The 27,957-nt window shown below is 41.7% G+C and overlaps 1 protein-coding gene across 1 annotated transcript in view; it reads left to right on the forward strand.

The window, feature by feature from the left end:
- Positions 1-667: 667 nt before the first annotated feature.
- LOC310950023 (semaphorin-7A) overlaps positions 668-27,957 on the forward strand; it is a gene marked incomplete at its 3' end in the record, with an annotated part of 39,489 nt that continues 12,199 nt past the window's right edge. Inside the window, exons 1-10 of the mRNA XM_083917687.1 lie at positions 668-754; positions 8,639-8,778; positions 12,223-12,285; positions 16,298-16,393; positions 16,747-16,852; positions 21,207-21,314; positions 21,658-21,797; positions 23,812-23,990; positions 27,083-27,191; positions 27,446-27,653. Of these exons, the coding sequence (XP_083773813.1) occupies positions 676-754; positions 8,639-8,778; positions 12,223-12,285; positions 16,298-16,393; positions 16,747-16,852; positions 21,207-21,314; positions 21,658-21,797; positions 23,812-23,990; positions 27,083-27,191; positions 27,446-27,653 (1,228 nt within the window). The 5' untranslated portion in view covers positions 668-675. The remainder of the gene's footprint in view (positions 755-8,638; positions 8,779-12,222; positions 12,286-16,297; positions 16,394-16,746; positions 16,853-21,206; positions 21,315-21,657; positions 21,798-23,811; positions 23,991-27,082; positions 27,192-27,445; positions 27,654-27,957) is intronic.

The following is a 27,957-nucleotide window of genomic DNA, read 5'->3' on the forward strand; positions in this document are numbered from 1 at the left end:
GCCTGAGAACTGTTTATAGGCTCTTATATCATGTCAGAATGCCCTGTGAAATTAGTGAATGTGTGCCAGTCATTCTGAAATTGACTACCTTGTTATATGTTTGGCTTGATCTCAGTAAGATCAGAAAATATGACATTTATGAAATATGTTCAAAAAGCTCAAAGGAGGAGAAAATGATGTGACCCTCGGTGTGTAAAAGGGAGTACAATGAAAAACAATGCCTGGAAATGAATACAAAAAAAACAAGATGATTTTAAAACATCTGTGAAATGCATCTTTCACTATCAGCAACAGGTATGACGTGTTATGCTTCACGCCTGCAATTATGAACCAAAAGTGATTTTTGGAGGCTCTTTTTTTTTTAATGCAATCCCACTTTTCATCCTCGCATCCCTGCTCAAAGCACCCCCCCCCTGCCTTTTGTTTCCGAGGTGGAGCCTGATACCCCGACTTCTCCAAACTGAAGTGCCGGAGAAGCAGACGGACAAGATAGGACCCGGGACCAGCAGTCGGTGGCACAGATCTGGGACGCGGCAGATCAAGGAGGGACCATAAAGAAGGCTGCAAGGAAGAAGAAGAAGAAGAAGAAGGAGAAGAAGGATTTTTTGTGGAGCGCTTCGTTTACGGTTTAACCATTTTTCCAAACCGGCTACACACGGAAGAGCTTCAAGAAAGATGAATTCTTTCATCCTGCTGTCGCTTTTTGCCACGATTATCGCCGGAAAGTCACCTCGGCTGAAATTTGTTGTGCACGGTAGGCTGTATTTTCTGGATATTGTCTGATTTGAGGCATTCGGGCATTTGTGTATTTTGCCAGCATGTTTTGTTCATCTGTGTTGTGCGTAATGAATGGGTGAATGGATGGACAGATGGACGGATGCGTGAGTGGATGAAAGAGTGAGAGTTTAATCACGGGATGACATAGCCAGTTATTTCCCAGCTCTCCTCATCCTGTTTTGTCCTTTGCCAATGATGCACAGGACACAACAGCCCCAGTAAAGCCATGTTGTCTCTGGATTCATCTCTTCAAATACCGCCCTCCCCCCACTGACCCAGTAGTAAATTACGCTCCACCATTCAGGGCCCGCACACATGTTCAAAGGCTACAACGGGATGAACATCTGGAGCAAAAGTAGTGCTGTGGTATTGACAACAGAGCTTGTACACAATAGAACTTGAGTGGTTTCGCTCATCTGTTCCCACTCAATTGCCAGGTTGTATTTTGCGCACAGTTGAATGTCACATTAGAATGATTTGGATCAAATGTGTACAACTTGTGGCTTTTCTGTTGGTCTTTTTATGAGGTCTCATATGTTGGTTTGCTCTCAGTGCACTACCGGTCTGCTCGTGTGGATGTATCAGTTATGAGCATCAAGGCTCTAATTGGCGAGCGTCCCTCCATCACCTCCTCCGGGCGCACCGAGCGGAATAAAACCAGAGGCGCTTAAAAACAACCTCTCCCCTGCCTTCTGGAGGAACATGGCGCCCGTTCACCCTGAACACACTGAGAGGCTGTGCCCCTTTAAACACCCGCCTGCCACCGCCGAAAAAAAACCCCATCTTTCCTGTGAAATATGACTCTTTGGAGGTTGACACTGTCACCAGCTCCCGCGTCCTTGCGGAGCTGCAATGCGGGACGCGGCAGCTGGTTTACACTGCAGCAAATGAGCCCGGCTCCGGGAAAGAGAGGGGCTGCTTTAGAGCAGCCGCCATAAATGTACATTTAAAAAATATAGAGACATGGAGAGAGAGAGAGTGGGGAAAGGAGGGGAGGGCATTGGATGGAAAATTCCAAGCCGACTCCTAGTTATCTATTCCGCTCACGCCCTTTTACACCTCGCACACTCCTCTAATGCATTCAGCAATCAGCAGAGATGGGGGCTGTGTGTCAAGTTATCTGGATCTGTATCCCTCCCCTCCCCCGCGGAGGAACACGGTACAAAACGCACAAGATGACGGCCCCGGACGTGCAAGTCATATCAATCAAACTCGTTGTTATGCAATTGCAGTTTGGGCTATAAATGCCTGGCATTAGGGGCATACGCGCGCGCGCACACGCACACAGGTCACTGTCAGAGGAAAGCTATCAAAGGCGCAGTTTGAGCCAGAAGTGCAAAACCTTCAGAGGAGGCTGGAGCTGTTTCAACACCACGGACAGCTCCGAGGTCCTCACAGGGTACAGCGTGTGTGCCAGATGAGGCCGTGCAATGGGTTCTTAACTGAACCTTCAATGATCTGTTTCACTACAACGTGGTTTTAAGGTTCAGCTTAAACCAGGGCTCAGGTTAGACATGCTGTGATGGATGAAGTGATTGAAGGGGCTAGGGAATGCATTATTGCATTAATTTGGCAGTCACTTTGGCACAAAGCTATTACAATAAGTGCATTAAACGTCAGCAGGAAAAAGACATCCCTTCCAAACAAACACCTAAGAGCATAGAACAATGAATTATTATTTTATGAAGGCAGTTTCTGTTTTAGAGGGTTTAGTCTGCCCATTTTGATATAGATAGATAGATAGAGACAAAATATTACACAGTATCCACACACTGCAATTCAACAGCAACACAGACAACAGCCTACTTAATGACTATTGAACGGTAATTCCGGTGTCAAATCATCCCAGGGTCTTTTTTTTGACAAATTGGGTAATCCAATAAGCTATCGAGAATTTTTTTTCCCGTTTATGAGCGATTAACGGACAAATCGGGTAGGGTCGCTAACAGCCGGACGTGGCTAACACTGATTAACACGGGGCAGTACGGTGAAGGCATTAAAACGGCTCAGAATAATACCAAACCTCTGCAGTAGCATGATAAGAGTATAAATGGAAGCACCAACAACATAGTTAGTGAACCTGGAGTTTATTAATTGAGTGTTTTGAAAGACTTATCTACTACTGGCCCCTGTACCAGCTCCTCTCATAGTAAAGTCCATTCAAGACGATTACCAAAGTCAATCCAAAAGGAAGGAGCCCATTGGTGCTTTGTTTTCTGTGTAAGGACTCTTATCATGCTGCTGCAGAGGTTTGGTGTTATTTTGAGCAGTATCAGTGGTTAAAAAAGACGTTTTTAATGCCTTCACTGTACTGCCCCGAGCTAATCAGTGTTAGCCAAGTTCTGCTGTCAGCGTCTCTACCGGATTTCTACGTTAATAGTTGTTTCACGAAAAAAACTGTCTCGATGGCTTATTCGATGTACGTAAGTGCCGAAGAAGACCATGGGATGATTTTGCGCCGGAATTACACTTTAAGGTGCTGCTAGGATTAGGATTAGACCTTGAACTCTTTGCTTTACCTCTTTTGAATATGACTGCTTGAGAATGACGGGGATATCAAGAGGAAAAGAGAAGCAAAGCAGGACAAATAAAAGGAGAGAGTTTAAATTACAGATATACAAGGGGAGAAAGAGGAGAGACACGGAGACAAATGCAATGAAAGAGACAGAGAGAGAGAGTGAGTGAAAGGGAGACGACGGCTCATCTCAAGACTAACTTGACATTTCGCCAAAGTTCAGGCATTGTTTGTGTCGACCTTCTCTCTCAGTTGAAGACCTCGATACCTCATTGAACCATGATCCTGATACACGTACTGTATGTTCTTGTTCATAATGAAGGACCCTGGGGTCTATTTACTTTACAAAACAACTTTGCGGTGAAATATTCTATATAGATACCACATAGCAGCCATAATGAAACAAAATGGACAACTTCAAAAGCAACTGGATCAAAACCTGTTTGACTTTCCCTCTGAGTGCTTTATTCATGTACAAGTGGACGCTATCTGCACTTCCCTCTTCTTTAGCACATGAATTAGTGCAATTGGGAATTTGTTTGTTTGACTCAGTACTTTCAAAATGTTTTAACTTCATTTAAGGATCACAGTCCTCTGAGGGGAAGTAAACTCTACAGCCCTTCACTTTAATTAAGCCTTTTTTTTAAAAGAACAAGCTGAAAAACAAGATTGTTTTTCTTGTTTCCTGAAAAGCTGACCTTTTGAAAATTCAAGGTTTTCACCCAGCGGCAACGATTAAGTGTCTTAGGAAGAAAGAAAAAAGAAACACATGCTCACAGATAGGGAGAGAGTTTGGAGTTCAATATACATCCACAATGAGGCATTTCAGTTGCAGGCCTACATGTTCAACCCTTTTGAATTGTGTTATAAAAGATGCTGTTAAAGGACTGTACAGTCTGTTCCTCCTGTGTGCTCATGGTTCTTTAAAAACTAGGACAGCATCTTGGACAGTAAAAGACTTTGTCCAATCAGGGACAGGTGGGTGAGGGGCTTAGCTTAGGTGGTACTTTAAGTGGGTCATGTTATGCTCATTTTCAGGTTCATACTTGTACTTTGGGTTTCTAATACGCTGTTTACATGCATCAAAACACATTATTTGTCTCATCCTGTCTGTCTGAATACACCTGTATTCACCTTCTGTCTGAAACACTCCATTTTTGCGCCTGTCTCTTTAAGACCCCCTGCTGATAAAGCCCAGTCTGCTCTGATTGGTCAGTATTTCCAGGTCTTAAGCATCAGCACTCTTAGGGACTCTGATGCACCAATCACTCTGCAGTTAGTGTCCTCAACGAGCAGAGGGTGCTGCTGTGAGCCCCTTCCCCGTCCCAAAGCCCTCACAGACGTCACTTTCTCACTAGATTTTTCACACCTTCTAAGCAACTTTATTTATACAAAGAGACTAGAGACCAATTCAGCGTCTTATTCAGAGAATCAGGGAAAAGGGAGAAATATGTGGTGGGCCTAATTCATTCCCATGCATGTGGCTCAGAGTCCAGTTCAGTAAACGGTCTCTGGGTCCGTCTCTCTCCTCTCACGCAGCAGCACTGTTGTTGTTATGTGACGCTGCGGGGTAAGAGGTCGGAGGTGGGGAGATGACTGCATCGTGAACAAAGTATGAGGATTTGCTTTCCAAACGACAACGCCACGGGAGAATTTCAAATCTTCCCACTCCGGGACATGGTTTTCAGGCTCCGATAACGCCATATGTGTGTGGATGGTCGACCAAAACGATACAAAAGTTGTGCAGATGGAGGAAAACACGTCTCCGTGAGGACGAGCGCTACGAGTCTTTGCACCATCATCACAGCTGGGGAATGATTACGGCATGATAACGGCACTGTAGCTGAACTTTGTAAACATACCTATATACAGTATATAGTATAGTTGTGACGTCACCACAGTACAGAACTCCTGATGGCTCATTCAAATGCGGGTTATGTGCATTTTACACTTTGGGACATTCAGACGTGGCTTGCAGAGTTTTCTTGTAAATAAAGTTTTTGGTTACACAATATTACTCACCCAAATGTGTTGTGTTTGTGCTTTAAGGTCTAACAGAACTCTTTCCTCCATCCTAAAATGTGCAAAGCTGTCTTTTTTGAAAATTTTGTAACACTCGTTTACATCCATGTTTACTTGCTCACATTCTTCTTTCCTTCCTTTCACTGATCTACTGCCACCTGTTGATCACTTCCAATGGCAGGAGTGAATATTATATCGCCTGTTTTAAATGAGTGCATGTGAGAGCAAATCAAAAGGAGACCCATTCATTACTCACTCAAATATGGCTCCATAGCGCTACCTGGGGTCAAATCTCCAAAAGTGCCTTTGAGTGTTTGCTCTGGTTAACTTGAAGATGAATCAAGTGACACTGTATGATACCCTCAACAGTTATAACACCGTAGCTTTGAAACTTGAAATGCAAATTGAATTTATGATCTAATAATTTCATCCAAATTGTCAAGTCTTCAGAAAGTTTGGATGAAAATATTAGTTACCTTTATCTCACGTAGCAAGAAACTCTGTTGTTGAGCTCAATTGTCTCTAAAGTTTGGTCAAATATATTAATTAAAAAAAGTGAAACTATTGAATGATAAATATTTAGCTGTACATTCAAACTGAATTACAAAATTGAGAGGTTTTATCATTTATAGTAAATGACCTCTCGCAGCATGCCTATAGTACCTGAATTGCCCACCAGGGGGCCGTGGCCCACACTTTGGGAATCACTGCTCTAAAGCAGATATCTCTGATTAATCTATTGGTGTGCTTCACCAGCTACAGTGTTCCTATCACGACTTCCAGACAGTGACAACAGTGTGTCTGTACCTAAACCATCAGCCATATTGGCCCTCCTGGCGCCTTCTTTACTTCCTTTACTTGTGAAGTACAAGCATCATCAATTTGATTCCCGCCCATCAAAGAGGCCACTGTTTCCATAGAAACTTAGTCGGTTGGCTAGCAACCTGTACCAGTGATCACCACCACTCCATCCTGGCTTTGCTGTCAGACTCAGGGATGAGGAAAATCATTAGTATGTAATACCATGTAACCACTGTATAATCACCTCTGGTCATTGTTTGTATATCTATTTATATTGGGACACAGCGCAAAATGCATCATTAGTATGGAATCCAATGTTTTTCTCATGATGTATTTTTGTTTATGAGTGTATTTTCTGCTATAAAGATATTATACAGTCATTTTTTGTTATCTATTGTCAGGAGCTCTAGGTAGCTGGTTGGTTTCCTTCAAAGCTTTTAAGCTCTTCAGACTGAGGTTTCTATGTCTTTTTACATCAATGGAGAAATGTACTTCTGGAGCAGAAACCAAAGGAAATAAAAAAGGCTGCCCGGTCCATTAAAGGGCTTTGGACTTTGATGTTTTATAAACCCATCTTTGAATTATACATCATTCATTATTAGACATGGCAGTTTTTGATGGTGACTTCCAGTGCACATTCTGCATGTAACCACAACCTTTGGATAGCAGCAGTGATTTGAATCTGTAATTCAGGCACAGTTGCAGTGTAGGCAAGTGTCGGATCGGTGAATAAGGAATACCAAATTATACGTCTGGACTCTGGAGGGGTGCTGAGAGTAATGCAACCAAGCATCTGCCATGGTATTTGCCCACATGATTATTTCAGTGATATTTATGCTCCCAAATGCCCTTTTCCTCCAACTCCCATCCAGGCCTCTGTAAAGGCTCCCTGTTTAATCTAAAACTACAAAGAGCAGTAATGTTGGATTGAGTGTTTTGGTAAATCGAACCACTTCATATTCTGGAGTCCTTGATCTTGTTCCTATTGACGACAGATTAAGTGCAGATTAAAATCCAGAGGTTTGGCTCTTTGCCATCAGGGCTTCTAGACTTTGATTCGACCTGCCCGAGGAGCTTAGGATGGTTAAATCTGGATCATCTTTTTAAATAACTTCCTGAAACTCAATGTCAGATTGTCAGTTGAAAAGCTTTTGTAATTGTGTTTGACCTCTACTTTATGAATCTTTTTGGTTACACTACCTTGTTTTTTGCTTTAGCTGTTGATTTGATTGATTCCCATACATTTGGAAAAACAATTGAACCTGGTTGTATTTAAAGGTTGAATATGTAGAATCTTTATTAAAAGCTTTTGTAAATAAATAAATAATAATTCACCCAGGGGGCGTTTGAGGGGTACAGAATGGAAGTATTGCTTTTCCATAAAAAAAAATATTAAGTCCGATTTATAATATTATAATTTTTTTGACAGGTTTGACGATGACTTTCTGTCACGTTCTGTTTCCATTGTACCAGCCAATAGTGGCCGGCGTTGCGGGTTTCCAGGGTTGTCTGTTGTTGCTACAAGACAAGGAATGATTTTGAGTTGAGAGCTCGCTAATCGATTACACACTGCTCAAAGAAAGACTTCCAGTTGAACACTGGCCAACGTTAAATACTAGTCGTTACCCTTTAGGATTCATCACTTGACGGGGTGCAGGCTGATCGCTTGACACACTCGGCAAAGAACCTGGCAACCCGAATTAGTTTTTGTTGTTGCGACTACGTTCTTGAGACACTAGATGGCGGTGTTCGGTTCATTCTCCATATTCAACCTTCAATATATGTAAATATAAAATATTTAGTTAAAAAACACGATTGGAAAAATACTGTATATATTATTCTTTCTTGACACCCTTCTCAATTTACTAGCAGTAATAATTGGTAAAAATAAAATAAAATAAAAAAAAATTAGGGATGCAACAGTTAAACAAACCCACAGTTTGGTTTGTATTGTGGTTTTTGGGTCTTTGGTTCATTTGGCACATTAGGGAGAAGGAAAACATTGCCGGTGTTCCCTCTGTATTTTATTGTTTGCAAGAATAACACTTTTTCTTCCAATCAGAGATTTGAATATGAAATCAACAAATTAGTTAAAAGATGATGGTGCATGCTCAAACATTACATTTGCGCCTCCACACGTCATCTCCACTTACCTCCACACTGTGCCTCTTAGCTTCCATTAGGGGGGAAGGGAGAATCCTGCCTTCACACAACCTAACAACTTTTATTTCCCTTAACTTCACATGAATGGTTAATTTGTTTATGGTCCCCAAGCAGAAGAAATGTTATTCAACGTTATTAATGTTATTCAAATCTGAAATGGTCTTGTTGTTTGTTTGTCTTGGCTTTAGAATAAATGTAACTGAGCTCAGTTCATTTATATTAATTGAACTTCATCACCACAGGGCATACTTTCAATGCACAAACAAAAACATACACTTTAACAATTAAAACAACAAGGTGCTGAACCAAAGCTCTTCTCTGCCGGGTAATTTATCTAATATTCTCTGTTATGATCCATAGAGCCCTCTAGGTTCCACTTCAACAAACCTGAGAACTACATCAGCATGTACCACCAGGAAGGGAGCGACACACTGTACGTGGGCGGCCAGGCGATGATCTATGTGTTGACATTCAATAACAGAGGGGTCCGCGACCTGCAGGTACACTTTATTTTGAGCTGATTTTCTTGTCAAACAAACAAACATTTTAACAGTATGTTTTGGGGGATTTAATCTCTCAGCTTTAGCAGTCTTTCTCCAGGCAGTTTTGTGTAATCGGCAAAGATCAGTTGCCAATCATCAGTCGAAATATTTGATACTTTTGTTAAGTGAGTCTACTTGACCATCTCCTTTGGCAACCAACCAGTGTCGGGAAGTGTTGTTCGTACCTAAAACTTAAGCTGGTTGATAATATGGTTAAAGTTAAAAGCCCTGCAAACCCTTCACCCACACATGTAGCGTGGCCTGTTTCATCTGTTATCACTCCATTGAATGGGCATTATCAGTGGTTATCAGCCTCAAAGATATGGGTCAGAAGGGGGCTGTTAGGTTCAGAACGCTGTTATCTATCCATATGGTAGGGTTATGGCGAGGAAGGATCCGTCTTGTGTAAATATGACTTCAGTTCTCATTGTAATTGGAGCGTCTCAGGGTATGACCATAGACTGTATGAAAAACGGATGTAGCATTCCCGTCGGGGTCCGTTCTCTCCTACGGGAGTAGCCATCTTGTCAGACTTTGACTCCGCCTCATTTCCTCTTACCAAAAAAGGAATGTAGGTATGTGACGTTTGGAGGAGGGTTTAAATAAATAGGTTTAATTATGCTGTGAAAACGGCCTGTTTAACATGAGGATCAATGAGAAACTGCTCTATTAAGAAACATGCCCCTAGTGGACACTGAGAACTGCAATTTCGCTGTCGCTGTGGTGGGGAATTGGGTATGACACACCCTACTCTGCCTCTGATTGGCTTACCCTGACATTCATACCCCAAACAGTCTTACTTGCCTAACTGTTGTGATAGTTTCACACAAGATGGTTCCTTTCTAGCCATGGGTGGGTGTAAGTCCTGTATTTGTTAATTTCAGTCTTTATACTACTGCTTACCATTGGTGCTCTTCATACTACGTCATCTTACAGCCGCTCTGAGCATCTAATATTGACATGGATGGGTGATCAAGCTTAATCGATGATTTTGACCTACTGAGCCAACTAAGATTTAGAGTAGGGCTATACCGCCTTATATATATGGTAGTGATAACAACTGATGTCTGTTCAATCAGCTGAATATGTCTGAAGCAGGTGTGTGGTTTCACTTCTGTTGTCTGATTAAACCTCTCCTCTCAGGGCTGTTTGGGTGTGTACAGTGTGTCATTATTGGCATCTCCAAAAGTAAATAAATCGTTACTTAGTTCCTTAAATTTCTGTTTGTGTACAGATTAAACAAAGAGGTTATGTGTCAATTAGTGTTAGGCATATTATTGTACTTTGGAGAGATCCAAGTTAGATGTTTCCTTCTGCTTCCAGGGTAAGCCAAAGGGCTATTACACCCAAACACATATGCCAGACTCTGCCGGATGACAACAAATATAGTTGCCCCCCTGCTGTGAGGGCGACACAGTGAGCCAGAGAGGGCAGAGAGAAAGATGAGACGGCCGGCCAACCGCTGACCTAGTTCAGCAGCTGAGGTCAGAGGAAGTTTGCTCATGCATACATTAATGAAGCTACAGATTATCTCTCCCTGTGAGGACATAAAACATCAGTCATTGAGTTAATAATGTCAATAGGCTCAAGATTACACAGTGTCTAGGTTGCAGCGTCAGAATAGCCTGACAAAGTTGGCTCAGAGACTGTAAGCTTGATGTTTCATCCAAACATGACTATGCCCTATTTCTTTAAAATGGTTGTAAGCTTACTGTTGTGTTTTACTCAGTGGAGACAAAAAGAAACATGGTAAAAGTAATTGGTGATGTGTTTGGCATTAAAGGACTACGTTGATGTTTGATGGTGTGTTGTTCTTACTTCCAGTGCAGGTTGGTTCAGCAGTGTATAACAGCAGGGAAATAACAACTTTCAATTTTCAATAAAAACAGTAATCATCAGACAGAATGAGAGGGTGGTGGCTTCTTTCACTCGCTTTATACACATCAGCTGAATTAATGGTTGTTCAGTTGTTATCACCACCGTAGATATGAGGCTGTACGGACCCAACTCTACTTTCTAGTTGGCTCAGTAGGCTGTTTAGCATCTATTGGTAAGCTGGATCACCCACCCTTGTCAATATTAGATAGAGCTGTAAGATGATGTAGTATGAAGAACGACATGGTAGGGAGTAGTATAAAGACGGAAAGTCTGCGTAATGAGGTAGGTTGTGGTGATGGATGGATCAAACGCAAGACCCAGGAAACAGGTGCTTGTGTGATACCAGAAGTTAGAAGTAACGCAAGTTAACTTTGTTCCCTTGTATACAATTCTTAAAGTGTAATTCCGGTGCAAGATCATCCTATAGATTTTTTTCAGCACTTACATACATCAAAAAAGCTATCAAGCCAGTTTTTTTGGTGTATAAACTATTAATGGAGAAATCCCGGAAAGTTGCTAACAGCCGTATGTGGCTAACCCTGATTAGCTCGGGGCAAAAAAAACTCTTTTTTAACTACTAATACTGCTCAAAATAACACCAAACCTCTGCAGTAGCATGATGAGAGTCCCTACACATAAACTCAAAGCACCAATGGGCTGCTTCCTTTTGGATTGCATTTGGTAATCGAGTTGAATTGACTTTACTATGAGAGGAGCTGGTACAGGGGCCAGTAGATAAGTCTTTCAAAACACTCTTTTAGTAAACTCCGGGTTCACTAACTACCTTGTTGGTGCTTCATTTTATGTGTAGGGACTTTGATCATGCAGAGGTTTGATGCTATTTTGAACAGTATTAGTGGTTAAATGGCATAATACTGCTGGGTCATACTGCCCAGAATTATGCTTTAACAAAGACCACCAGCATTTTAACCCAAACCACGATATCTTCCTAACTTTAGTTTAGTTTAAATTCACAACGATACTCAAAGAGTGTTAAATAGTGACGCCAAGGGTTACTGATCAAGGTAACAGTGACTGTTACCATGTACATAGATGATAACAACCTTCTGAAACTACTAGTAGGTGTAGCAGGTCCCTTCTTACCCATATACTTGGTGCTGGTGATAATGGCCAGTCAATGGAGTGATAAGATTTGAAATGGGTGTTTTTTGTGTGTGAAATTTAACAATTGTAGTGGGAGACATTTATTATCAAAGTCAGTAATTCATTAGCAAAAGAGAAATAATGATTGTTTGACTGAGGGGCACAACTAACACCGATTTTCTAGGAAGGATGAGTTAATTCTGCCTCTTCTTACTCTTTCTATGCTTTCTCCACATAAATCAGGAGGCATGTTCTACAAAGGGATACAACAAGGACATAAATGATGAAGCTCACAGTGTGCTTTTAGCTAAGAAAGTAGATGTTTTCTATGAGGATTGTGTTTAGGCTGCAGCAGCAAGGTTGCAGTTTTCTGGCTGAAACAAGAACTTGGCACAAACTAAACAGCCCTTCCTCCCACAGATCCCAGCAGCATCTGACCAGACTGCAATTGATACCTGCAAGGCAAAGGCTGCACCACTCGAGGTAGAAACTTATTCTCACAGTCAGCACCTCCATCACTTCTGTAAAGCACGCTCATCCTCCACCAGTGTATTATCATCATCATCGATATCATTGTGTTTCTCATCCTCATCATCATCGTCATCGCCATCATCATCTGCGGTTGCACGACAGTGAGGTTAGTGCAATGTTTGGGTTTTAATTCAGTTATTTAGGTTCATGTTAATATTTCGCCAGGATGTAGTAGACGAAATGATTTAAATAAACACAGAAAATGCATGCAATATAGAAAAATAAATGCATACATAATGGTATTTTATACAGATTAGATAGAACTGCACAGAAGACAGCCTCACAAAACAAACACGGATGAGTGAGCTGCTGATAATTGCAATGGATAATTCCACAAGATTCCCTAGAGAGACTGAGCGAATGCCAAGAAATTAAATACAATATTCAACCTGAAATGAGTCTTAGAGTGTGGGGAAGCTTCGACTTAATGTGAAAGGCTCCGAGGCTCAGAATTATTCTTAAGAAGCAGGATACAGTTCTGCTTGACATGCTGCTTGTCACACACAATAAAGAAATCCAAATTAAAAAAAGGCGCTTGAGATGTCTTGGTATTTAAAGGTTGTACTTTGAAGACCAATACCATCTTACCATTTCAATTTCCACATTCATTTTGGATATGTATCGGTAAGCTTTTATCCTGATTGACAGGCTATCGTATAGCCTCGCCCTAAAGCATGCCCTGCTTTATCATCTATTTGATTCTAAATGGGACCATAATTTACTAAATAAACATCATGCTGTATTGAAGAAGACCTGAAACTCACAATTGAGACAATAAACTTATTAGGAACATTTTCCGAGGTAATAAATCAAGTGAGAAGTTTAGGCTAATTTTCTCATTGACTTTTATACAATTACACCTCTTTTTGGAGCCAGTGGAGTCGCCCCCTACTGGACATAAGAGAGAATACAGCTTTAAGGCAGTTCTTCATTGACTTCAGGCCCCCGAAGCTACATCCATCATTTTTTACATGATCAGGGTGTAGTTGTGAGGCCATTTTGTCACAGTGACCTGCCCTCCGGGCCAAAAAAGTTTTTTTGTACCAGGCTGTAGTTATTTATTTTGCTGTAAAGTTGGGGGTTTTAACAAGGGGGTCAATGAAGATTGACTCACTTTGGGAGCCAGCCTCAAGTGGCCATTCACCGGCATCTTGGTTTGATGACATGTAGTCTTTCTCATTGTGTTTTCTCTACAGCCTTAAACTGAACAATTGCACAACAAATGGTCAAACACTTGACATGAAAAATGATAATTTAAATGCACAAACAACATATTTCTAATTTGGTGCATATAACATCTTGGACCAGAAAATAATTACATTATCTGCATTGAGACCCATTAATTGTTTACGATCTCAGGGGTCCCATAGAGTTTAGTTGAAGCTGCGGGACTTCGCCACTCTACACTTTGCCGTAACATCCCTTGAGAAATTTCTGTTTGAATTTCATTAGATGATTGCATTAGTATGAATGCTGACAAGAGAAAACAAGTGACACGTTACTTAAAAGCCCCACTGATCTATTTGTAAAATCAGTGTTTTGACAGTTGTCAATTCTCTTCATATCTAATTTAACTAAAGCTCTGTCAGAGGCTACATACAACTGCTTTATTTTCCAGTCAAGAAATGTCTACCAGGCCTGTAAAATGCAATCAGGTTTAACAAAGGAGTGATGTTCCTATTTTAACACACACATATTGTGTTAACTGTAAAGGCAGCATTTCAACTGAAATCTATTGTGGCAACCATGAGCATGTTGTCATCAGGAGACGAGCAATTTTGCATTTCAATTGGCTTCGAATTTGGTATTTCCACCTTTATCTAAGCCAAATACCCATCACAGTTGTGAGGAAACATCAAAGAAAAGTGTTGCTGGAGTTATGGCACAGAACAAAGAGGGCACTGACTTCCCTGCACAAACAGAACTAAAGCTTCCACAGAGTCTGGCAATGGCAGATGGTGAAGAATGAGAACGTACTGAGTGATGCAGTAAATTTTCCCCAACAAAGGCAATGATGCTGGGAAGGGGATTCAAGGACAGGAGGGAACATCCTTCAGTGATTGACACCCATGAGGTTTGTGGAAAAACCCCAAAGATGTTAGGAGGTTAACAGTAGGAAGCACACCTAAATTGAAAGGAAGTCTGTATTTCCTACTATCTCCAACTCCATCTCAGCTCTAGTCTACTAGTCCCAGTCCTCACCCTAAATGACCCAATTATCAAATCACTCCAGGGGCTCACAGGTTAAGATTGGCTACTGTATGGAGATGTTTGCTAAAAGAGGCACCTACAAATCAGTTAGTAGTCCCAAGGATTACTAAGGGCGCACTCACACTGTCCATCCATACCGTGCCCCAGCTCGTTTCATGGCTAAAGTCTAGTTCCTTTGACCAGTGTGAGTGCAACCGCTTGCCGTCCATGGGCCGTTTGGGAGAGGTGGGCTTTTGTAAAGCACGTTTGCATATGTATGAGCATGAGCGTGCGCAGGTGTACGAGCACGAGGCCTACGGCGGTTCTGACGTCATTTTATGTGCGCCTGTTAGGACATAGTAAAAAAGAAGGACGGACCAGGCGCGAACATTTAATACAACGGCAGTGAAAGGTTCACGTTGGTGTGATGCGGAGGTGGAGTGTTAACTGCAGATTTGGTCAGATAATAATTTTCCAAAATAGTCGACAAGACGCACAAAAACTCTGAGGTCTATGGAAAGATTTGTAAACAAAGCAACATTGCGATGACGTCAATCATTGCATTTGACGTGTTACGGCGTGATGACGTATAGTATTGTTATGTCCACGCCAACGCTTTAAAAAATCTGGCTTTGTACATTATTGGTGCATGGTAACTACAGTGTGGTCAAGGTTAGGGTATGGTTGTGGTTAAGCAACAAAAACACTTGATTAGGGTTAGGAAAAGATGCAGTGCAGTTAAACAACAAAACACAATACATCACATCAGCTGGAGTCAGACCAAAACTAAAGTTAGTCTCTAAACCTAACCCTGACCTAATTTTTAAAAAAGTCCTAGATTAAATGTAAAATCACTTAGTCAACATGAGCAAACTCAAAGTATTTCTCTCAAGAACCTAAGTACACAAAGTAAAAAGTGTATTCTCACACATGAATTACCCAGCCCACCCACTGGCCTACACATCCAGCAAACATGCTCAAACTCAGAGTATTTCTCTCAAGAACATAAGCACACAAAGTAAAAAAGTGTATCCTAACACATAAATGATCCAGCCCACTCGCTGGCCTACACGTCCACCTACACACACACCTACACACACTCTGCCCTGCTTTTTGTACAGTAATGTACTGTACGTCCTCCATCTCCAGCTTTCACTACATCTTATCCTTGTTTCCATCACAATTCATGATTTGATTGTTTTCTAAAAAGGACTTTTTTTGATGGAGACACACGCAACAAACAGGACTCAACATGAGCACTGCTTCAACCTAGAATTCGAATTTACCCCTTAAGGTTGTACTCAGTATTCATTTCCATCCTCCATCCATAATGCCTTTGAGGTAGTCGTCCATTTTCTCTACTTAATGAATAAGTGATGCATATGGGGTATGGCTGTGCTGTACTGCAGGGCTGAGCAAAAATGTTTACAGTATGGATCGCCTCCAATTTTTCTTAAATCTCTCTCTCTCACTCTGAGCAATCAGCCTTTCTCTTGTAATCTCTTTTGTGTTGGACTCTTGCTTTGCTTCTCCATCTCTTTATTCCACCTTCCTCTCTACCTCTGCTATTCTCTCTGCCTTGGTCTTGTCCTGTTTTCTCTCTCCCTTTGTGCTGTGTCTCCTTCTCTCTAATCACTTTTTCACATATTCTCCACTGTTTGTATCTTTGCCTCCGAATCTTTAATCCCTCCCCCAATCAGTGTATTTTTCTCCCTTTCCCTCTGCCTCATTTTCTGCCTTTGTCCCTCTCTTGTACTGCCTCTTTCTCTCACAGCTGGAGTGTGACAATTTCATCACCGTCATTCAGAAAGTAAATGACACAATCGTAATATGTGGAACAAATGCTGGAAGCCCCAGGTGCTGGATGCTGGTAAGAGTTTCTTCACACAAATACCTTGAAATGCTGTTATACTGTATATTCTTTTGCAGCCACTGCCACTGCAAAGTTCCCACTTTGTATTGGTTGCTTCTGTTGCTTCTGAAGTTTCAAGTCTCAAGATCTATTATAATTAGCATTTTTTTTTCACTCAGTAATGAACATGTGCCCCCATGGTAATTCAAGTTAATAAAACCTTCTAATCCCTGTGTGGCGACAAACAAATAACTCAAGTGTTGGGTCTTGGGGTAGCAAACTGTTGATGCATAATAATGCATGCCTGGAAAGAACAGTGTTTAAAATGTCAGACTTCCTCCAGGCTCAAACACCTCCTCTCTCCCCTGTAGGTAAATGACACTGTGCTGACTGATGTCCAGGGCAACGGGCAGATAGCATCGGCCTCTGACATCTCACCGCCCTACCCGTCCCAGAGGTCCATCAGCTTGCCTGCAGGTAACAAACACTAAAAGGAAATTATAGGTTGAGTTCATGATTCACTTGGAGGCAAAGAAATAAAACCTTACAAAAACAATCATAGATTCTTCATGGCATAGTGTCAGCAAAGGAAAGCGCAAAGGCTCCACTAGTTGTCAGGCATTGCGTTAACCTGCCTCATATGAGATTTCCACCAGCGCTAGCAGGATCTGGCCGGCTCATATGGGTCTGAACAGGAGGTCGTAACTTTGTCTGGTTTCCAAAATAGATGAACCCAATGATCAGCAGCTGGAGCCAAATCACAGTTTTCCTTAGTTAAGGCAATTGAATGGTATGTAAAAGTTTCGAACTGGTAGTTTAAAGACTATTTGATTGGATGATGTGAACCAGATGGCCGTTCCCTAATGATCCTAGAACTGATTGAGTTTGTGGTCACATAAGCAAGTGACTGTGCAATTACTGTAGCATGGAAGCCGTCCTGGTTCAAGTACCACAATGTTGGAAGCGAGCTACGAGGATGGGAAAAGTCGGCCATCAAAAATTTGACAAAAAACAAGTTTTGGCTTTTCTCCTTGGTTTTATTCTCAAGTTTCCTGCAGGAAACTGAACACATAGTCAGCGTTTAGCTGGGTGACGTACAAGGTAAGGCAGTAACATTAGTCACATTCATAATGTACTGTAGGATCTCTCAGTAGCATGCAAACAGGCAATAAACTTCGTCATACATGTATCACAGGATAAGGGAACTCAACCAGAACAGGGTCCTTTTAGCAAAAAAGACATGTATCACTTTAGTAACAGTGATTTGGGATGGTTTTTAGAGGCACCGACAAACGAGGTCCTACAGATATGGGCGTTACATCAGATAACACTTGTATTGGTCTGTTACGGAAGGCAATTTTAAACCATGGATCTTTTAGTTTAGTTTGGTGGAGTTGTTGATCCCAACTGGCCACAGAAGCCATAGAAATCCATATTGTCACCTAAAAGTATGCATTAGACAAACAAATAGCTACTTCTCCTTTTGGAAAGTGCCAGTTAACATATTTAAATTAACCAAAGTTGAGCTCAGTTGCCACAACGGAAGCCTCTGATTGTGATTATTCTAAAGTATTAGAATTTGGTGCAATATTTTGCAAATGCTGGCATGACCATGGCCCTAATAAAGAGTCAAAGTCATCAATATTCATAAGTAACATTTCCATTTTGAGGATGTCGCCATTGTTTTTTTCCAAAGGTGTCACTTTTTCAAATAACTTAATTTGGAACAAAGCCGCCGCCAACTCTTTTTATTAACTTTGCTCATTTGAGTCGGGAACAGCAGAGAGACACTTGTGAGTCCCCGGACTCCCAGGAGTGATCTGTCTCTCATTATCACTCTTTTCATAGCATGCAAATGAGAAGATGGTTTCATCAGAAGTACCAGACAAGATTGATCCGTTAGATATTCATAAATAACGTAGTACTTGGCTGTAATATACGCAATTTAACTTAAATTATATCTCATGTGTTACTGAAAATAATGCTCCATGATAATTGGACAGTTTCTGCTATATGAGACATCATTCAATAGGTTTATTTCTCCTGTGTTAAGAGTACATGTTGGAGTGCTTGTATTTGTGTTCTCATTTGATACATCACAAAGAATTCAACTCAGGAAATGCATGGCTGAGTTAAAAAGCTTTCATATGTTTAAGAATCTTTTGAATCAATATTACAATAAAAGCACTCTCACTTAAGTGAAGGCTATTGAGTGAGTGATGCAATTTACACAGTTAAATCAAGGTCAATATCTACCAGTTTCAGAGCCTTGCTCTGCCTACAGTATTTAGCTGCATAAAGGAAAAGAATAACTTTATTCATCTGTATTGAGGAAATTCCCAAAGTTATTTTCAAGAGAACTGGACAAACCGCACAAGTTTAAAGCTTTACTGCAAACACATTCATTTAATTCAAAGTCTTTGCAGTATGTACATTACAGCACTCTTTGATTTTAGACAACAATAGAATGACAAGAAATACTAGTAAAAGCAAAAACACAGGGTCAGTATGGCCCCAGGATGGTCAGATACTTGTAAGGAGTTTTTTCCTGTGCCTCAGCAGATCATATATGTAATTCGTCAAGTGTAACATCACCAGTGCATCGCACCACCCTGAGTGCCAAACACACAAGACTCAGCCATCTGCCGTTGTGCATTCACATGGAAAAAAAAATCATGTAAAACATTGCTGAAGTGGAGCTGTTGTACAACTGACTGCACAAACAAATTCAGGAAGAACGCAGACACACGTTTTACAGACTCCTGGAGGCATAAAGAGAAAAGAAGGATGATAGAGCTGTGTAAATACCATAGACTGTATTAAAAATGGACGCAGCCTCTCCGTCGAGGTCTGTTCTCTCAACTTGATCCAATTGTACTCACCTCTGGGGGTCTCCATGTTGTCCATGTCCTAAAAAAGGGCATTGATGGGATTTTGGGGGTAGGGAGATACGTCCATCTGGCTGACGTATACCTCTGAGGAGAAGGAAGGGCCCCCAAACTAGCCTGGTACAAAAACATTTACCCCCCAGTGTTTGTCATGGAGATATGACCTAAACATACCGATTAGAATGGTTGTTTTTTTTGTACGAGGCCTTAAAATAGGTTTAATTATGCTGTGAAAATGGCCTGTTACATCGGGGAATGAGAAACTGCTCTATTGTGAAAAATCCCCAAAGCAATTTCAGTCAAAAGCAACTGGACTTGGTTATTTGACTAGGAAGACGTTTCACCTCTCATCCAAGAGGCTTCATCAGTTCATGTACGCAATTGACCAGGCTGGGACTGGACCAACTAACTGGTGTGGAGATCCAAGTATTTAACCTCTCACAAGGCCAATGAAGTCAATAGAACCCTTTGTGCTCCAAGTGCCACCCAGCGTCATTAGAGTGACGGTTCTTTTCCTAGACAAATAACCAAGTCCAGTTGCTTTTGACTGAAATTGCTTTTGGGATAACGATGACCTGGGCAGATGAGAACATTCACAGCCTCTATTGTGAAAACAACTCCTAGTGGACACTCGGAGAACTGCAGTTTTTGGCACTGTACTGGATCAGCCAGGACGTCGCTGTGGTGGGGGTTTGGTAAAAACCTGCTCATTGCAATTGGTTGTAATTTGGTCCAACAATGTCAGGCTAGATCATGCTGACAAATCCTTTAGAAATGGGACTAACCGCATGTATGTCTACACAGTATATGCCCTGCATGTTTACTTTACTTCCATTACTTCCCAGCTGTGGTGCATACATAGTATATATCTCAGGAAACTCAATATCTGGCCACATTTCAACATCCTCAGACTACTGACTCTCTGGTACATTGCATCAATCATTGTCGTTGCCAGTGGCAGCGAGTTTCGTTATTTTCCTCTCAAAGCTCTCCCCATACAAAGCAGCCTCAGTTTTGCCACACAGCGACGGCAAGAAAGGGTGTATCACATGAAGAAGTGATAGTAGCCTACATACCCCCTGTATTTCTGTGAAAACACACACTGTTAATCAAATATTATGTTCTGCAAATTCAGCTCAATTGGACTGAATAAAAAGCAATCGTTAAAGGTGTAATTCATCAATTCCGCAAGGTCACCGCAGAGTACTTTAGTCTCTTGCACCTCTCCATGGGGAATGAAACTCCTAATTGTGTGATATCGAGCAGTGCGGCTCCACTTTAACCAAATAGAGCTGTTTCAAATGAAGACGACCTTCGAGTGGTAAGCACATGATGAGGGACGGACGAATTCTCTGTTTGTTCAGTCATCTAATTCAGATGGATTATTTGTAGAGACACTCAGAAATTAGTGAGAGGTTAGTCTGCGCTGTGGGACGCTCTTCTTCTCCAAATGGATCGATTGTTGAAGCAACGAGCCGACCCTTTAGCTCGAGTTGAGCAGCATTCTAATAACAATCGGTCCTAATTAAGATGTAACTGCTACGATCTCAATTGCTTCCCCTCCGCATTGCTATGGAGACCGAGCTCTAAGGGGGGTTTTTAAGAATATGGTGATTTGTGGCTGCTCATCAGTGCCGTCAGTGATTCTGCCTTGATGTCTTCTTTGCTCTTGCACTCCTTTTCTTTCTCTCCTCCTGTGTTTTTTAATTCTATTCAATTCTAATACTGGGTCTCCTTTTCTCCTGTCTTCGCTCCCTCGCTGTGTTTAATGTTCTCTTTCTGGCTTCTGCTTCTCCTCTCCTCCAGCTTCAGTCAATCCCCTCCTGTGTCACTCTGAGCTCTCCTCCCCCTCCCCCCTCTATTCCTCTGAACCTTGGACCTTTTTCTTTTTTTACCCACTGTTCATCCTCTTTTCTCTCCGTTTTCTTCCCTTGCTGTCTCAGATGGGAGTCTGTATTCTGCTATGTCGTCGGTGGCAGGTCACGCCGGCTCGATCCGCCGTACGTTTGGCTCCCAGAAACTCCTGAAGACAGAGAACGTTTGGCTGCTGAGTGAGTAGGAGGACGGTCGTCATACTCAAACCATACAAGTTTAGACTAATGAAAATGGAGATGGTGGGTGGTACTCTCTATAAATCATCCATTATTATTCCCATGGGATAAATAACAGGTGTATTCGCTGTCACTGTGTTTGTGGTTTGGGTCACAGAAACATATCCACTGGGAGCAGCCATTTACACTCTACTGGTTCTCATAGTGTCATGCATACATTCAGTTTAATATTAGCATAAAAAGGTGATATAATGATGAAACAGGCACTCAGAGAGGTTATTGCTTAACCCATAAGAAAACGTAAATGAAGTGATGACATCTAAATGGACAATCTCATCACCAGATCCGCAGTTCGCTGGCGCAGCCATCATCCCGTCTTCACTAAAATACAAGGAGGAGATCTACTTCTTCTTCAGTGAGTTCAACAAGACAGCGAGAGTGGATGAGGAGCCTTACAGGGCCCGCATTGGCCGAATCTGCACAGTAAGAAAAATCACTTTTATGCATCCCAACCTTGCAGTAACTCATCACATCTCTCATCTTTACAGAGCTGTGAGCAGGCAATAAAACTATGGATTGACGGTTTGATTTGAATCATTTTTACAGGCCTAGAGATTTTATCCGATACTGTGTTTTGAAAGAAAACCACTGATCTTGAGTGAATTGCAAATAAAATTAACTAAAAGGATTGAATGTTTCATATAAAAACAAATCAAAAATGTGCTGAGTGAGGATGCAACATGGGTTAGGCTAACCTGTACCCCCCACAATCCTCTTCTAAGTGATTAACTATTGATAGGAAGGTGATAGGATGAATAAGCGAGTTGTACCCCCTTGCAATCCTCTTTCAAGTGAATAACTATTGATAGGAAGGTGATAGAGACTTGAAACTTAAATGTTTGAATATGAAGTCAGGCATGATGTGCTCTGTTAGGCCCCATCCCCTTCCAGTCCGGAGATACCTCTTTTTTGTGGTCGTAAGTGGGCGTATCTCAGGATCGGAAGCTCGTAGAGACACGTGGTTGGTGTCTACCTGGCAAACAGAGACATCAGCAGTTCTCTATGATATACAGTTCTTGAATTATCACGAGAAAATGGGTTTTCCATAGAAATCCATGTATTATTGGGAAAAGTGTGAAGTGTTGACGGAAAATCATACTCCCAAGAAACAACATGTTATATAGTAATACTGAGTTTAATTTATACAGGCTACATTTTCTAAACATTTTCCAGACTAATAAATGGGCACATAATCTAAAATCCGAGGATGTAGAAAAGAACTGCTGGTGCATTGCTCCGGGTAGAAACTTCAGAGCATGCTGCACGTCTTAACACTTTCCAATCAATGACATCAGAGCAGGTGTTTCCCAATAAGCCGTCACATGTGAAAAACCTGCTGCCCTGTGTGATTCATGCCTCCCACTCTAAATTGAAACGAGTCTTTTTATGGAGTTTCTTCATCTGCTAATAAAGGAATATTCCAATGTTTTGTTGTACACTTCTTAACATAAGCTTCTCTGACCTGGCTCTTCCAGATGGATTGATTCTTATTTACTTAGCAAATCCATTTGGGAACTCTCGTGTGGAGATCCTTTGGGAAGGGGTGAAAATACTGGTTGCTGATTGGATAAACCATCTGTCTATCACCAACATACGGACCAAATTAACCAACGAGATCAACGAAGCGTATTATGTACTAACAGTGTCGATCCAAAGCTCAGAAAGTAAACAACATGTGGGTTAAAGATATTTGCTGTTTGTGTAACGAGAATTTACTGATAAAAGGCACAATTTCAGGTGCCCGGTCCATATTCCAACAGAAGGATCCAAGAGGAAAAAAGCGTGCTCGATAGCTGCGCTCATCTCGTCTACACTGAAGAGTCGCTTCTCGTTTCGTCACACTTAAATCTGCCTCAAAACCAACGCTCATTGATTTGGTTGCTTGGCAAACTTTCACCACCACACGTTACCAGACTGATCTGCGAGTAAAATACATTGGAGGTCAGGGCGGCCGGTGGAACAGTGGTTAGAGCTGTCGCCCCATATAAAGAGGATGAAGGTTCTTGAGGCAGTGACCTTGGGTTCGACTCTGCGGCCCTTTACTGCACGTGTCCCCCCTCTCACCTTTTCCAGTCCGTCCTATCTAATAAAAGGCTTGAAAACTGCCAAAAAACTAATCTTAAAAAAAAATAAAAAATACATTGGTGCTCACAAGATCAGGATGGTCTCGCGAGGCTAAGTCTTCTTTGCTCTCTTAACAGAACTAGCTTCAGCTTTAGGAAGGTCGATTTCATACACATCTTGGATCAATCTGTGTACTGAACGCTCAGACATGAAACAGGCAACATGTATTGCTATGAGGGAGGGTTAGGGACTCCTGGGGAAGGGGTTAGCATCTCATCCTGGCGGGGGACGGAACGTAAAATTCGAAGTCAATATGACAGCCTGGCCGCCCCATTCTGACTTTGTTGTCACGGTCCTTTCATGTTATTTCCAGGTGGATGAAGGGGGCATCAAAGCCCTGCTGCCTGACTCATGGACCACCTTCATGAAGGCCCGAGTGATGTGCGGGTCAGGAAACACTCAGCAGCAATACAACAACATGAAGCAGGCTGTGGTGCTGACAGCACAGGACAAGAGGGCCGGAGTCCTGTACGGCCTATTTTCCAACGCATGGTAAGCTGGAATATATGAACGCCTTGACTACCTCCACGGTTGAATTGGCTGCATGCAAGTTACACTGGAAATTTTATGGTTTTAATCTATTTCAGGAAAAAAACACAAGAAAGCTTTATGTCGCGTGAAGCTGGAATTCTATTTCTCCGAAGACGCTCATAAATGTCTCTGTGAAGCAGGTGTTATGAGTAACAATAGGTAACAGTCAACATGCTCATTGCTTGATTCAGCTCGAAACGGAGATTAAAAAAACAAAGATAAAAGGGATAGCCTTGTCAGCGATGTTTCTGCTTGAGCCAATTTACTAGTAGAATATACTATACTACAATTTACTACTTACGACTTTGTCTATTTACGAGTTTACATTCACGAGTGTATGAGGGCTCAGATGATTTATGAATACTCTACAGGCTTTTATCGGATTTTGTTTGGTTATCCAAAACAAGCTAATTATGGGTCATGGCTATGCCAACCTGTCCTCATCATAACTAACTACAGTTGTTTTTTAGGACCCCTTAGGCTCAGTTGTCAAAGCACCAGGTAGCCCTGTGCGACCAATGCATGACACTCCACTGCATTAGCTTTTTTAAACATGGAAAACATGTTATCCTTGTGAATACAAACAAAACTACGTGGTTAAGTTTAGGCAGCAAAACCACTTGGCTAGGGTTAGGAAAAGATCGTGAGTAGGGTTAAAAAAGGCATGTTTGTAATCTAACTACAGTCTCCCAGGGACATGGACAACAACAGCAGTTTCACACTCATCCACCCACACAGCAGTACACACACATATACACATTCACACACTGCATACCAGCAGCACCTACTGACATGCGCCAAAACATAACATACACACCCACACACTCATGTTTCTCATAATATCAGATTTAGAAAAAGTGTCTTGACAGTGTCAGTTTCCATTTTATTTGACTATAAAATCAGTTTTCTTCAGGTCTGTGGCTATTACTGTATAATCTGCCACATAATTGTTCACAAAGTTTGCAAATCAGTTTCCAGAGATATTGGTTGTCATACATCTGATAGTACAACTACAGAACATATTGTGGTGCCGTTGTCTGCAAGATGTCGCAGACAATGATGATGATGTCTAAAAAATATATTATATATATCTCCAATTGATTGCCAAAGGAAATAGTGATGATATGTTGTCTTGTCAAATGTACTATTTGCACATTTTTAATTACAAAATACAAGTCAAGTTTTCAAACTGAAATACCAACACATTCTCACTCCCAAATTGTCAAGTACGGATACTTGGCCAGGGGTCCGTTTCACAAAGCAGGTTTAGTGAAAACTCTGAGTCTGTTAACCCTGAAATGAGGGAAACTCTGAGTTTTCCGTTTCACAAAGGGAGGTAACTCAAACCAGAGAGAGAGGGGTAACTCTAGCCTGTTTCACAAAGAGAGGTAACTTAACCTCTCGGGCAGTTACCATGGTAACATGCTCTCTGAACCTAACCTGGTCGGGACCGGTGTTGCACTTTCGGCGAAAAACCTGCTCAAACTCACCGTATGAACGCATTAATGTTTCCAATTCCAGTGGTAGCGTACCCCTCCTCTTCCACGTTGCTATGGTGACTCGTCAAATCAGGGCTCCATTGATGCTGTCTTTTTATACTTTTGGTGTACGCGCTTAACTCCAGGTCAAACTACTCCGAGTTGATAAAACTAACGCAAATCTGCTGTTCTGGAACTGAAAACTCATAGTTTCCTATCTCAGAGTAGATCAACTCAGATTTCAGGGTTAGACTCAGAGTTTGTTGAACCTGCTTCGTGAAATGGACCTCAGGACCTTTATTAGCAACTACTCGTAGTTGCAAAAGACAAACAGATAGGGATTGCTTTCTGTTTTCCTCAGAGCTTACTTACAACACAGGAAACATTTGGGCACACAGCAGCCTGGCTTCTATCCAAAGCAAGAAACAGATGTAATTTGAACCACAAACTCCAATCTCAGTGCTTTGATAAAGGCAAAAAACAAAACTTGTTTGTGTAAGTAAGAAGGCAGGTTTTGTTACTTAATCGTCTCGCTTAGTTGAAAGAAAGTTTGTTTATCTCTCTCCCTCTTCCTCAATCCGCGGGGCTCTTTGTCTTTTGCTGGGTACGTTATAGTGTCCGCAATTACCCTGATTGTTCCACCGTCCTCCATTCACGCTACCTGACGGCAGCTCCTGTAAGCTATTTTCTTGAGTTGTAAGCGGTTTCAACTCATCATTTTGAAGTGAATGTTGATTGTACAATGTAAAGGCTATAGAAAAATGACACCACCAGCGTAAAGAGTGGTTCCATAAGCCTTACTTTCAATATGCAATTCGGTCTGCCATGGGTTATGAAATCCTTGGAAAATGAAAGCTCACTTTACCGCACAAAGGAAGAGGAAAGTGCCTGAGGTGTGTCTGTACTTATGAAGGCAATAAAATAATAACACAGAGCCTTAGTCATAGCATCTCAGTCAGCCACAGTCTGAATCATGGTCTGGACCAAGACGGCAAATAGTTTTGCCTACCACATTTACAGCAGCAGCAGTACATTACAGCTTCACTACATACGTTCTTACCATTCACAATAAAATCCCGAGATATATAAAATTACACCACTTTGCTGCTTACCAGAGATCATTTCACTTGGAGGTAAAGCAACAAAAGAGAAAGGTTATCTGTTAGCGATTTAAGTAAGTTAACATTGACTTTTGGCTTCTCACTGGACATGAACAGCAGTCTCCAGGGTGAAAGTCCTGTGTTTGTTTGACCCATCCATCCACCCCACACTGACTTTGTCGCCCTTTATATAACGTCGTCTCTCAGCACCACAGTCGAAGCACAGTGGGTCTCATACAGACGCTCTTTAATTGGTCCCTTAATGTTAGACCTTTTCAGCTGGTGACAATGGATGGCGAGTAGGCATTGATTTGCTCCAAGGGGCCCACTGCTCTAGAACAGGGATTATAGATATTTACTGTTTTAGGGCCCTTGGGCGGCTGTGATTCTAGCTGTGTCCTTGCATGCCCCCCTCATAGCCACTCACCAGGCTTTTATCGTGGGTGTAATTACACTTCATTCTGTCTTTGTTCAGGGGCAGAACAGTGATCTGCGCCTACTCCATTGAAGATATTGACCAGGCTTTCTCCACATCCAAACTGAAGGGCTACAGCAGTCCATTCATTGGCAGTCGCCCTGGGATGGTAAGAAAAACCTGCAAGATTTGTTCCTTTTTATTTTTCATCACACTAATCTGATGAATAATTTTTTAAAAATGAGATAAAAATGTGCAATTGCATGAGTCAGCCTTTATTCCAGGGGTGAAAAGATTGAAGTGCTATTTTTGAAAGGCACGAGTTGATAAACGAGAAGCAATTTCAAACCCTTTGTCCAAGGGCATTTTGTTTATTTAAGAGCCCAGCCTGGTCTGAATCGATTACGTCATTTCTCCTCACAGTGTGTCCGTAAAAACTCGACAGCAGGAGGTCACAATGATATCAAAAACCTTGGGGTGATCAGATACCACCCAGAAATTGAGGATGTGATCCGGCCTGTCGGTGTGGCTCCACTCGACCTGCCCACAGATGACCAAATCACACACGCCGTGGCAGACATTGTCCTGGCGGTCAACGATGAGCACTACAGCGTCCTGTACCTTGGAACAGGTATGTGTGCTTGTATATTTGTCCTATGCTGCTGATAGGTAGTTTAATTTCTAAGCGGTTCAAGTCAGCTACAGTGCATGGTGGCTACATGCGTAGGCTATAGTTACAATACATAACCCCTTGACACAACCGTAAATCAACCTTCTGAACCTGAATACTACCTCTAGTTCTGCAATAAGGTCAGGTGTAGGCATGTTCTCATTGCCAAGGTGTTAAATACAGAAATGCGGAGTCTGCGTAATTTCTGCTAGCGACACGGAGTGGGATGTCAGAAAAAAATAATCCCCTACCGGACCTGGAAAAT

This window comes from Echiichthys vipera (genome assembly GCF_963691815.1).
Source record: "Echiichthys vipera genome assembly, chromosome: 8".
NCBI classification, from domain to species: Eukaryota; Metazoa; Chordata; class Actinopteri; order Perciformes; family Trachinidae; genus Echiichthys; species Echiichthys vipera.